The sequence below is a fragment of the Psittacula echo genome, assembly GCF_963264785.1.
Source record: "Psittacula echo genome assembly, chromosome: Z".
Classification (NCBI taxonomy): domain Eukaryota; kingdom Metazoa; phylum Chordata; class Aves; order Psittaciformes; family Psittacidae; genus Psittacula; species Psittacula echo.
The window spans coordinates 80,988,334-81,001,646 of NC_137742.1; the positions used below are offsets into that span (position 1 = coordinate 80,988,334).

The window sequence follows — 13,313 nt, forward strand, 5'->3', positions numbered from 1 at the left end:
GCCCCTTTAGGCACTGGCAGCTGCTCTAAGGTCTCCCCTTAAGGAGCCTTCTGTTCTCCAGGCTGAACAAGTCCAGCTCTCTCAGCCTGTCTCCAGAGCAGAGCTGCTCCAGCCCTCACACCATCCCCGTGGCCTCCTCTGGACTCGCTCCAATAGCTCCATATCCCTCTTGTGTTGTTGCCTCAGAGCTGGATGCGGGACTGCAGGTGGAGTCTCCCCAGAGCACAGTAGAGAGGGAGCATCCCCTCCCTCGACCTGCTGCTCATGCTCCTTTTGGTGCAGCCACTGGGTTGTTCTGGGCTCAAGTGCACACTGAAGCTGGGTCATGGGGAACTTCTTGTCAACCAACACCCCGAAGTCCTTCTTCTCAGGGCTGCTCCATTCAGTCTCCCCCAGCTTGTGTTTGTGCTTGGGATTGTCCTGACCCAGGGGTAGGACCTTGCCTTTCGCCTTGTTCAGCTCCATGAGGTTTGCACAGTCCCACCTCTGCAGTGTGTCAAGGTCCCTCTGGACCTCATCCCTTCCCTCCAACGTATCAACCAAACCACATAGCTTGGTGTCATCGGCAAACTTGCTGAGGGTGCTCGATCCCACTATCCATGTCGCCAACAAAGATACTCAACATGGCTGGTCCCAACACTGACCCCTCAGGGACATCACTCATCACTGATGTCCACTTGGACATTGAGTCATTGACCACAGCTTTTTGAGTGCAACCATCCAGCCAATTCCTTATCCACAGTGGTCCATCCACCAAACCCATGCTTCTCCAATTTAGAGACAAAGATGTCATGCAGGACAGTGTCAAATGCTTTGCATAAGACCTGGTAGATGACATCCTTTGCTCTTCCCTTATCTACCAGTGCTGCAACCTCACAGTAGAAAGCCACCAGATTTGTCAGGTAAATACTCTTAGTGAAGCCACGTTGGCTGTCACCAATCAGCTCCTTATTTTCCATGGACCCTTTGCCAGTCCATGGGAACTCTACTGGACTGACATGTCTTCTCAAATATGCTGGATAGTGGCATTGCCATTTCATCAGCGATTCCCTCAGGACCCACAGATACATCTTATTGGGTCCCATGGACTTGTGCATCTTTGGGTTCCTTAGATTGTCTCAAAACTGATCTCTTACATCAGGTGGTTCTTCTCCCAGTCCCTGCCTTTGCCTTCTGTTACCTGAGCAGTGCGGCTGGAGCACTTGCTGGTGAAGACTGAGGCAAAAAAGTTGTTGAGTCTTCTCCATGTCCTAGGTAACCAGGTCTTCTATTTCCTTCCAGAGAGGGCCCACATTTTCCCTAGACTTCCTTTTATCACCAATGTACCTATAGCAGCTTTTTTTGTTGCCTCTGATGTCCCTGGCCAGGTTTAATTCTGTCAGGGCTTTAGTTTTCCTAACCTGATCTCTGGCTGCTCAGCCTGTTTCTTTGTATTCCTCCCAGGCTACTAGCCCTTGCTTACACTCTCTGTGGGCTTCCTTTTTTGCTGGAGTTTGTCCAGGAGTTCCCTGTTCATTCATGCAGGCCCCTTGTTGTTCTTGCCTGACTTCCTTTTTGCTGAGATGCATTGCTTCTGAGCTACGAGGTGTTCCTTGAATCTTAACGAGCTTTCTTGGGCCCCCCTTCCCTCTGGGGTTTTATCATAGTTATGCTGCTAAGCAGATCCTTGAAGAGACCAAAGTCTGCTCTCCTGAAGAAGGAGCAGCGGGGAATGATGCTAGACAACCCTGCCTGGTAAAGGCTAAATGACAGAGGGGAAGTTTCTTCTCTGATAAGGAAGAATGCCTTGTTCTTGTTGGAAAATTATGGCAACACTAACAAGACGGGTAGCGTTGGACACATAGCTTCAACTGGAGCTCCAGGTCTCATAGAAGATGTCTGACCTAGGAGCTCTGTCTCAGCACTGCATGGGATACTTTTTAGGATTACATATACCACACAGGACGCCTGTTTTAAATGGGAAATTGTGTGATGATAACCTGTTGCAAGAACTCATTGAACTATGGAATGAATCCTTGAGATGTGGAGGAAGCGTGAAGATGGGATTCTCACAGTACCCCACCTCCTGCCTGAGGAGAAAGCACCACAAGGACAGAGAATGGATTTGCTATCGCTTGCTTTTCCTGTATTATTGTAGTTTCATGTCTACAATGTTTAATTATTGAAGTATATTCATTCATTTTTGCAACTAAGACATGACGGAATTATGGCAAACATTTTAATTACTTAAAAATGCTCTAATCAAAAGCTTTAACAACTGTATCTGGAAATGCAAGTTGTTTCTCCAGTTTGATGGCCATTTATTTCTCTCTAGTGAGTGTTAAGGGAAATGTAAGCAAGAGACTGTGGCATAATCTGAAATAGGCACTGCTCACAAACAAACTGCGAGCTCCTGTAAATCCCATTTATGCTGAAAGTCTGAACATGAGACCTTTTTCTGAAAAAGCTGGCTCATGAGATGTGACCAAGAGGCAGTTATTCCTGAACTAATTCTCAGCGCAAACACAGACAAAAGATGGAGTTCCAAGCAAATATGCCTTCTGCAAAAGGTTTATAAAAAAAAAAATTCCTCTCATTGCTCTGATTGCTCTCACTGTCATTCATTGGTATACTAAGGGTAATGCTGCCAGTACCTGAGTGTGGACTGTTTCAGTACTGCAATTCTCAGGAAAAGACTGAAATAAAATCTCTCACATTAAATGCTAATGTTCCTAAATCTAGTAGCATTTCATAAATTTATTACAGATTATCCAAATGCTGGCTTATGTCATTACTCATATAAACACACTGTAGGAATTATTCAGCTGTTCCTCTGTAAATGTCTTACAATTGTCCATATAAGACATTAAAGCAAGAAATATAAACAAAAACATATGAGCACATTGATAATTCAGCAGTAGTCACATAAAGCTATACTATTTTAAACTGTACTTATATTACAAAGAATCAACCTGGAAATAGTTTGCTGCCATTTAAATCATTGTCCAAAATCTTTGACAAGAACTTGTAGAACATCAGTGATCTTAATCTAGTGGCATTGTATGTACGCATGAAATACAAATAGCTAACTTTTACAACTTCTGCTGGCTGAAATCCCACCTCATTTAAACTAATTCTACCGGAAAGTCCAGTGTAGCTAGGATTTCATTAAGTGGAGTATAAACAATATGCCCACTATGACCCATCCTCAATAGAAACGAAAAATTAAGACTTATGCACACCCCCATTAAAGCATCGGTTTGGTTTTTTAAATGACAGTTAGGGTTTATTTTATAGAATAAATTTTACATTATTTACACATGATGAATACAAAACAAGAGAAGAGAAGCTCAGACAGAGGATTTTCAGTGCTGCGAGTGTACTGTGAATACTGACTAGTTCCTATCCAAGCCCCTATTTACCCAACTAAAATGACCTCTATAACATGCACTCTTCCACAACAGCAACACAGACATCAGAGATTGGAAGTCAATTAAAGAGTTCCACTCTTGAAAAATATTTTTCTTTTAAACTGCAGTACTCTCCCCTAAAGGAGCAAAAAGTTGGTAGATGAATGTTGAATATATGAAAATTTTAGTAATATATCATTTTCCTAAGCACTAAAGAGCAATGTCAACGCTACTGCACTGCACCTGCACAGAGCTGATGATCCGCCTGGTTAGAGCCTAGACCACAGCAGAAATGTGATTACAGGTTGTTGTGAGCTCTCAAACAATGTACTGCTAAATTTTCCAAGCTTTAAAAATATCCTGCTGTAAACTACATTTTATCTGCAAGGTTAGGTCTCATTAACAACCTCACAAATCCAGACAGATAGGAATCTCTAACTTGTCAAACGAACAACAGTGTCTCACAGAGCAAGGTCAAACACTCTTCCAGCTTTTAATTAATACCGTATAGGCTGCGTCTTCCTTTGAGCCTGATTTTATATTCTACAGAAATATGCTACCTATGGCTTTAAGGAAATGTGATCATAAAACACGGAAGTTCTGTAACAGCTTTATGTATTTTAGATTACTTTCTTACAGAGACAGGAGATTTTACTGTTACATTGACAACTGCGTCTACTTTCTGGAATTATTTTACATTAACAAAAGTTTTGATGTATTATTTCATGTGCTCATTATGATTTGTGATTCATTATTGGAAAAGCATGGCTGAGTATTTCCAAAACAACAGAAATCTCACATTAACGGTCTTGGACATTGTAAGTAATTTGCTACATAAACAAGTGTCTGATTGCACTTAGCTGTCCATAGCTTTTTTTTTTCAGCTCCTACCTATCATGTCACTAACTACTTAAAGCCAAAGAGAAAAGAAAATTAAAACCAATATAAGCTACAAGGAGACAAGAGAAGTTAAATCCCCTAGGAAGAAAAGGAGAAAAAAAAGTGGGCTATATAAAATAACAGCAGCCATATACCTGCAACCATATTTTGCCGAGGAAGAGTTAAAATGCATTCAGAACCAAATGCATTATTAATTTATTTATTAATAATTTAATTATTTATTTAAAAAAGTAAACAAACAATATGCTCCTGAGCACAAATCGACATACCTGAAGAGACACGGGGGCAGTCTGGTAGCATGGACTCCACCAAAGTGTCCAGGGGCTCGGAGCTGGACACCCAGTTGCAGCAGTTCTGTAAGAGCAGGCAGGCAATTCTGGGGTAAGCCAAGAACGTGGAGCAAAAATAAATACTGACTTTGAAAGTAAGGACAATGATTGCATCAAAATACTGCTAAGTAATTTACACATGATTCCCAACAGCAACTGGAGAAGGTACACTAACTTATTCACACTAACTGGTGATGAAATATTGTAGTTGCATACTAAATAAGTAAACAGAGTAAGACCATAATTCAGGAGATTTGTAATGTGCTTAAACAGCATGTCTTTAAGTGCTATTTTGAGTGCCAGCAAACTTAAGTAGGTGCTTGGACCAACCAGTGCTTCAATTACCCACTGCACATTTTAAGCGTTTCCTTTCTGTAGTTGTCAAATAGGTGTTCACATAAACACTGGGCCTGCTTGCTTGCCAACATTAAGAAATCAGAATTTTTCAGGGTGTTTTGATGGAAAGAATGACTGCAAAATCACAGAACAACAGATTATAAATGAATGAAAGCCGTCAAGATAGCAGATTAATATTCAAATAATTGGAAATACAGCTGAGATGAACTGTGCATGAACATTTAAAAATGCAAATATTGGTCTTTGGGGAATTATGTTCAGGAAGCATTTACATTTACCTTCCATTCCTGAACCTCTGAGTAGGATGAATTTACCATGAATTTTTAAAATATTTTGCTCCAAGTACTATCTATTCAGAGGAGTTTATGAACTAAAGTATTAGATAATATGGTTTTATGAAATATGCTGAAATTACACCAAATCTACCAAATTAAAGATTTAATTATAAAGCAACTATGTTTTTAATAGGATTGCCAGCTGAACTGCAAAATCTACATGATCTATCTACCTTCTTACAAATCTGATTTTTCTCTTTCTGAAAACCTGATTAACTTCATTAAGGAGAAGCAAGGAAAAAAAAAAAAACAACCCAACAAAACTCACAACTTTTTGGAAAGACCCAATGAATTTTCAGACTTATTTCTACAAAATCATTCCATCAATCATGATTGCAAAAATGGATGATTGCCATTCTGGTAAACAAGCAAGTATTGTGTATTTGTAGATGCTTGCTGCCCTAGTTGTGCACCGTGGAGTCCGTCCTCGCTGTGGAAAGATCCTTGACTGGTAGATCAAGTGTCTTATTGTATTTCCTTAATTCATTCTGTCTGGAAGAAGATGTCAGCTGTGTTGCAGTGAGGAGAGAATTTCAAAGGCTTCAGTCCCCACCAATAAAGGGCGAGGAATGGCTTTTGAATAGATTTGTCAAGGCAACCCTACTGTTCTGGGACCAGGGAGAGCAGGAACAACATAAAGGAAGGGTTGCTGTATGAGATTAGAAAGTGAAGTTCACAAAGCGTGGCAGATTTCTGTAAGAAACAGCAGATCAATGAAACTATTGAATTCGATGGAAAAAAAAATGAAAACAATAAACACACTACCCTGTGATGTAACTTCTTTTAGTAAAAAATGGTTAAAATGGAAGTATTTCACAACGGCTTTAAGGTTTAAAGTAGTAAAGCTTTATACATTTTACGATTTGCATGTATATTTTAATTAACAGTTGAATGTAAAATTGCAAATGTAAGATGGTAGAAATTATAAAAGAAGTAGAATTTTTATGAAGTATTACATTAATTTGAAATAAGTAGAATTAATATTAACTACTGGTAGAACACTACATCAGAGAGCTGGAGATAATACAGAAGATTAGCACACAATTAAACAGCTTTCATATACAATGTGACACTTGCCTGTAAGAAATAAGTATTCTCGAAAGCAGTGTCAAGATATGTAAATGGATGATTTGTTTTATCATTCATCACAGCTCCTAATAAATTCAAAAATCATGACTTCTATAGGTACTAAAAATAGGCCACCACTGATACAGGAGAGATAGCTCCAATGAAGAATTACTTTTTTAACAATTCATTCTTTCTATGACAGCAATTAGCCCTACAGACAGGCAGCGATTAGGTGTATATTTTAATTATTATTCATTTTACCAGTAGCCTTAAACCTGATTAAAGTAAGAGATATCCAGGTGATAATGCTAGTCTTCATACCACTCAGCCATACTTCACATATGTAAAACACTTCTTCCTTATAGGAGATTTTCAATGCTAATGTAAGTTATGACACTCCATCCACTTTTTAGGCCATTAATCATTTAACTTATTCTTTAACATCTACTTTCTGCAAATGAAATTAAATGTAATGCACTTGTCTTATTCAGACTAAATGCTTAAATAAAAATGGAGTTGTCAGATTCAAATTACAGGATTTAAAATTTCAGTTTTACTACATAACATATATTTTAAGGTTTTGATTTCCCATAAAGAAAATGGGGATTTTAGTAACAGAGCCTGTAGGGGGTACCATTCTTTATATTTTTAACATTTAAGTCAGAGCTGTCAGGCTGCATCCCAGGTAATTCTCTATTCCCATCAGTCAAGGCCTATAAAGATGTAAGGTTAAGTCAGGAATAGGCAGTGTATACACAAAGTTTCACTAAATACGTCCAAAAAGGTAAAGTCTAACAAGAAGTTCAGGATGTGACTAGTTTAACTTTGCCACGTGCACCTATTGCTTCAGCATTCTGCCACAGGAGTGCAGAAAACACAGACGTGAGCCTCATCTGGTGAGGAAGAGAGTCATAAAAGGAAGTTTAGTTGGTGTGACTTTAAAAAGTATTATTTTTAAAATCTCAGCAGCCCCACACTTAAGTATTATATGAATAATGAATGGATGGCATCATCCTTTACTCAAGGGTGGAGCTTGGTTTTTGCTTACCATCAACCAACACATGATCATCTTGGACCAACTAGCTGTTGGTAGCTAAGCAATGGCAAATACTCTGACTTTTCATCAGAAAACCTCAGAGCACTGCAGAAGTAATTACATCTCATAAAACTGCTGAGAGAAAGGATTTTTTGCCAGTTGTGCAAATCATCAGACTGAGACATGGAGCTTTTCCATCATCAACACATAAAGCCAGGAGCACTGGGTGTGCCCAGGACTTTGCTCCAGATACCAGGCAGCATGTGGGCTGCCTTGGTATATGTCTCTATATATGTTTCTATATTGCTGTGCAGCAGGAAGAAACACTGGACTTGATTCTTATTATTTTGGCTGCTTTGAAGTTCAGAATGGCTTTAATCTCAGTTATTTTAGGGGCTGGTATGGGCACGTGATTTTCAAGGTCCTGTAATGTGCTGTCTTTCATACCCTAAAGAAATAGATCAGCAGATAAACACATGTTTACAGAGACATATTCAGATGTATATACCCCAACTCTTTAAAAAACCACAAGCCTCACCTCTCGCATCCACTCTCGAATAGTTTTCCCAGCTTCTTGATGCCACACATTGTGAATAGAGTCTGTCAACGCCACAGCAGTTACCTTATTCTTTACTTCTGCCTCTCGTTGAATCATCTGTTAAAAAACATTGGCTTTAAGTTCGTTCTTTCTATTGAACAGAGTCTGCTTAGTCACAGATAATGATCTTAAAATTAAAAAAGAAAGAGCAATACAGGTTCAATACTTGACTTCACTTGTTTTTAAAGTTTATACAAATCCTAACAGTTCCAGAAACACAGAAAGACCTAATATTTTTGATAAAAGAAATAATACTTTTAACTGACTGAACTATTCAGTCCTATTATTTTTCATGTGGCTTGACAATTCTAGGATTAAAGGTATCATAGTGAAAAAATGGAAGATTCCCTGAGGATACCTTTTATAAGCTTCTCCAAGTTCGTATTTCTGTGCTTCAGGGAAGCTGGTACCTGTGGTTCACTGTAAGCTACTCATGACTATCATCTACTAATTTTCAGTAGATTGCTGTAGTTTTTCTGATCTACAATCTTACTTTGACTTGTATGCTTTTTTTCTTTTTCTATCCAATTTAGCTACCTTGCAGTCCCACCATGGTCCCCAAATTCTTTGTGGTCTCTTACACATATGCTTACCCAGCTAACGCTGAAAAGCCTCTCAACATTTTTAGGATATTAAAGAGCCTCTGTTGTTGCAAATGACAGTATAACTAAATAATATTAGTTCTAAAACCAACTAAATGATTGCTGCAAATAACATGAAGCAACAAAGATGCTGAGGAATTCAGTGCTGCTCTGTAAGATAAAAAGAACTGTGAAAGAATAGTTTGATATCAAAGAGAGACAAAAAGGTTTTAATCTTCTGACATGAGTGACCCTAATTTGTAATACTGGATCAAAGAAAGCATAATGAATTATACTTATAAAACCAGCATTTCACAACTAGTGTCTCTACCACTGTGTATGCTGCACCAAAGTTAGTTTGTGGGGTTTTTTTTGTTTGTGTTTTTTTTTTTTTTTTTCTTTCCAGCTTCCTATTGAACAAATGGCAGCACATACAACATTTCTAAAACCAGGCATTCTTTGTTCATGCTCCAGTAACTGCTTATCAGCACACAGGCTACACCTCTGAAAACATTGGCCTAAAAGAGACTTTTACAATGGGGATGTGAATTGTATATTGCATCAGAAACTTCAAAATAAACACCTCAATCCAGATTTTTGATATACAAGGAACATTTATCCGTACCTTATGCAATCATTCTCCTATTTTTTTCAAAATATCACATACGTAAACCCTTCTGACCACTCTTACTCCCAAATCCACCTAATTGCAGTATGACTTTCTGAATTATTGTCTTGCCATTTTTTTTGATTCCATTATGTATATTTTAAAATCAGTGTAATTGTATTAATATTAATTAATAAGGGAAAAATATTCACTGCTATCAGCGAGGCAGTGTCAGTGCAGAGTTCCCCATTCCAGATAAAATCAGGTGTCTGCATTCCCCAGTACTCTGGTAATTGCAGAATTATAGGACTCAGGAATTCAGCTGAGCTTAGGATGTTTCGGGCAAGTGCACATGAAGAAACTCTTAATCTTTCTTCATGTGAAGCTTTTCAGGCATACCATTTTTCCCATCATTTACCTTCCTGTGGGGCATATTCAATATCTGGAATTTTTGGAAAATGGGTACATGCACGGCGAACAAAATCACACATTTAAGACAAAATACCATCTATTTTAAGAGGCTAAGCTTCATTCAGCTGTAACACAATACTGACATTTTCAGCCAAACATTTGACACTGAGCTCTAAATTTCACTGTAAATGTAAAGATGCAAAACTCCCTCTGTTATAAGATACAGCACGTAAGGATAATGAATCTCAGGAGGGTCTTCAGGCCACTGCATGAACCACCAGTGACTCTAGCGGTCACTGGAGATGAAACCCCTGAGCTACAGAGGCAGGTGGACTCTCAAAACAAGGGTTTTTACTGATGTTGCAATCCCTTCCCCCAGCCTCTGGCCTTCTATTCACTGGTAATTGTTTTGTCTCTTTTAAAGGGCTGAGTCACTCAGACCTTCTACCAAGGTGCAGCAGGCTGTTCTGTTTTGTACTATTCTGTTTTGTGCTATTCTGGTCTGTGCTTTACTGTTCTGTCTGTTCTGTTCTGCCCTGTCCTGTCCCCTGTCCTGTCCTGTCCTTTCCTGTCTGGTCCCCTGTCCTGTCCTGTTCTGTTCTATTCTAAATTATGCCATTCTATTCTGTTCTACTCTATCTATCCTTTCCTATTCTAATTCCATTCAGTTCCATTCCTACCTCTATCCCTATTCCTATTTTATTTCTACTCTATTCTATGCTGTTATATTCTAAAAGCTTTCTACAATTTCTATGCTGTTATATTCTAAAAGCTTTCTACCACACCCCAAATGTGGTTCAGATCTGCCAAACATCTAGAAGTACTGGTTTTTAGACTGCAGCTTTATCATCCCCTTTATCAGGCACACATATGTGCACAGACCACAGAAAAGATGACTCTGATTGCAGGGGGAAAACCAGGCTGCTCTAGGGAGGGCTGTGGCTAGCTCCGTCTCTTACCAGCCATCACAATGATCCACCTGCTTTGACCTTGATATAACAGGAAAGGTAACATCACCCTCCCTCTCTAAACAGGACAGTATCTGCAGAAAGACCTTCTGCTGAAGGGTTGCAGGTCCTGCTAGGAGTCGTCAGGAGCTTGTGTTACCAGGCTTCTCCTAAACCCAGCACCACAGGCAGTGTGGTCAGAGGACCGAACCCTCTGTTCCATGCACTTGTCCTAACTGTGGTTCAGAAATCCTATCAGGAAAAAGCTTCTCTGAAAGAGACAGTATCTAAAAGCAACACCCCCAACTCGGACTGAATCCTGCTGTACATTAAATAGATTTTAGAAACATGCATACGTACTAATATTCCTGTGCCAATGTTATGCACTCCAGCATGCATTTGGCTGCACCATCTCACACAGAATGCTGTGATTTAAACGGGCGAAGGAGCAAAAATATCATTGTCCTCGCAGTGCACGTACCTACCAATTAGTCAGAGTTATACATGCTGGGGAAAGCTTAAAACTGTCACCAGCTTGTTGTGTTCCAGCATGATTTCCTCCATGAAGGGCTGGTCTTCAGTAGCACTGCTAATGACCAGCAAGAGGAAAGAATATGCTCTGCTTTGGAAAACCAGTCTTTTCTCAAGCCATTGTGTCCCACATTTCTGTTTCAAAAACTAGCCACCCAGTTCATCTAAGAACATCACCTTTTTCTTCAAATCACAAGGAAATACAGATGTGCAGTTCCCTTTTCCCTTTCTAGACCTAGCTCAGGGCTGCTATTCTCAAGTTGCCTGTGCACATGGAAGGACTGGCAGCTGTTGATCACCATCTCTTCCTAGTCTTTCTTCACACCGTATGTGCAGTCTTTGCTTTTCAGATCATATCTGGTATGAGGAATAAAATGCAGTACCCTACATGCTGCTGGTTGTTGCTGCTTAGCTGGCAGGTGCCCAGAGAATGCAGTGATCTTTTCACAAGCGTCAGCAAAGAGACTGAGACTGGTAATGCGAGGTTTTTTGATAACTCTGCCACAGTGCTGGGGTCAGGACCAGGGCTCACGGATGCAGCAGCAACGAGGGATAGAAGGGATTAACTGAGCTTCAGCTACAGATTTCTCTACATCCAGTGCAGAAGAAGTAACTTTTGGCAGCCACCCATGCTCTTATGAGCAAACTTGGAAAGAAAATAGGCAAAACCATCTACATCAAATAGAGAAAGAATCAAGGGGATAACCTTCACTTAAACAAGAAGCCTAATGCGTCCATCTTTAAATGACACAGAAATGTCACAACAGAATGTCAAAACCAGGATACTTAGCTTCTATGATAACAGCTCAAGTTCTGTGCTACAACAGGACGTTAGCTGATAATAATAACCAAACACAACAGATCCATTTGATGCTCAAGCAGCAGACCCTCTTACAAGGGATCATGAGTTATTTTGTGAGAATACACAAGAAGCCTACATACTTTCGGCCACAGAAATGTCAATACTCAGTAAATTCTTCAGATTCAACAGATTGATTGCTCACAGTTCAAACATCTTTTCTAAAATTAGTTTTGAATTCATATAAATTTTGAAAATTCAGTGAGCAGAATAAAACTGTTAGAGTAAAATATATTGACAATTAATGTTCACCCAGCTGCCATTCAGATTTGATGCAACTAAAGTTGTACCAAATTCCAAGGGAATGATGCTATGGGATGCATGATTTACACTTCCCAGGACTAGTTTTATTCCATGCAGCCAGTACAGGCTTTGAAAGTAGACATGTTAAACCTGAAGATATTTAATGGACAACAGTCTATTTACAATAGTATAAATTACATTTGTGCTTTTTACTGAAGCAACAACTGCAAACAAAGACCTAAGGATTTTGTCTAAAGTTCATTTTACACCTTATGCTTTTTGTACAACAGTGTATTCCATAGACAGGAAGTTTTCACAGCCTCGGAATTACTTAATATCCTGCTTAATATGTGTTCTACTGCTAAACTGTCAGTACAGTGAGATGGTTGTCCTCTGTAAGTTTGTATTACACAATTATCATTACTTTATAATGACAAAAGGTTGATATTTTTATTATCTGTAGTGAATGCATATAAAACATAGTGTCATATATATGCAGTATATTTAATGTGTATATAAACATAGCCTCATACATATATTACATATGCAGTATACTTAGTGTATGTATATGTATGTATCTAGAATAGGTGACAAAATGCATCTTTGGTGTGTATTTTATAGCATCTCACTCTTGTCAATGAAAGCGTTAGTATGCTAAGAGGGGATTTAAAGGCCCGATCCTGCAAACATGAAAATCCACGAATATCACAGTTAGACTTCTGGTAAGCAGCCTGTGGAAGTAACTCTTTGCAGCATTGATTACATGCTCTTTATACATATTTTAATAAATTTAAACCATCTAAAAGCTCAAACTTCTGAGAAACATAAAAGGAAGTTAAAACATGCTTCTTATTTTTATGGGCTCAGACAAACAAATCAACATCCGTCACTTCATATTTGGAGGATACTTACTCTTCTGAGTTGCCTGTAATTAGGAATGAGAAAAAATGAACTGAAAACCAAAAAACTTCAACTTTCTTTTTGACTTTTGAAAAGGTGTTCACCTACTTCCCCTGTCTTTCACTGCAATTTCAGCTGTGGCATGGTGTTTACATAGTATGCACAGGGCTTGAATGGGCATGTTTACAACAAGCATTTGGTTTGGAGCATGACACAAGTTCT

At 38.9% G+C, this 13,313-nt stretch overlaps 1 protein-coding gene across 3 annotated transcripts in view; it reads right to left on the reverse strand.

The window, feature by feature from the left end:
* ARB2A (ARB2 cotranscriptional regulator A) overlaps positions 1-13,313 on the reverse strand; it is a 271,521-nt gene that overhangs the window by 75,222 nt on the left and 182,986 nt on the right. For all 3 annotated transcript variants that reach the window (XM_080636890.1, XM_080636891.1, XM_080636889.1), the window contains 2 exons: positions 7,953-8,069; positions 4,559-4,643 (listed from right to left, as the gene is read on the reverse strand). In XM_080636890.1, coding sequence (XP_080493016.1) covers positions 4,559-4,643; positions 7,953-8,069 — 202 coding nt within the window. The remainder of the gene's footprint in view (positions 1-4,558; positions 4,644-7,952; positions 8,070-13,313) is intronic.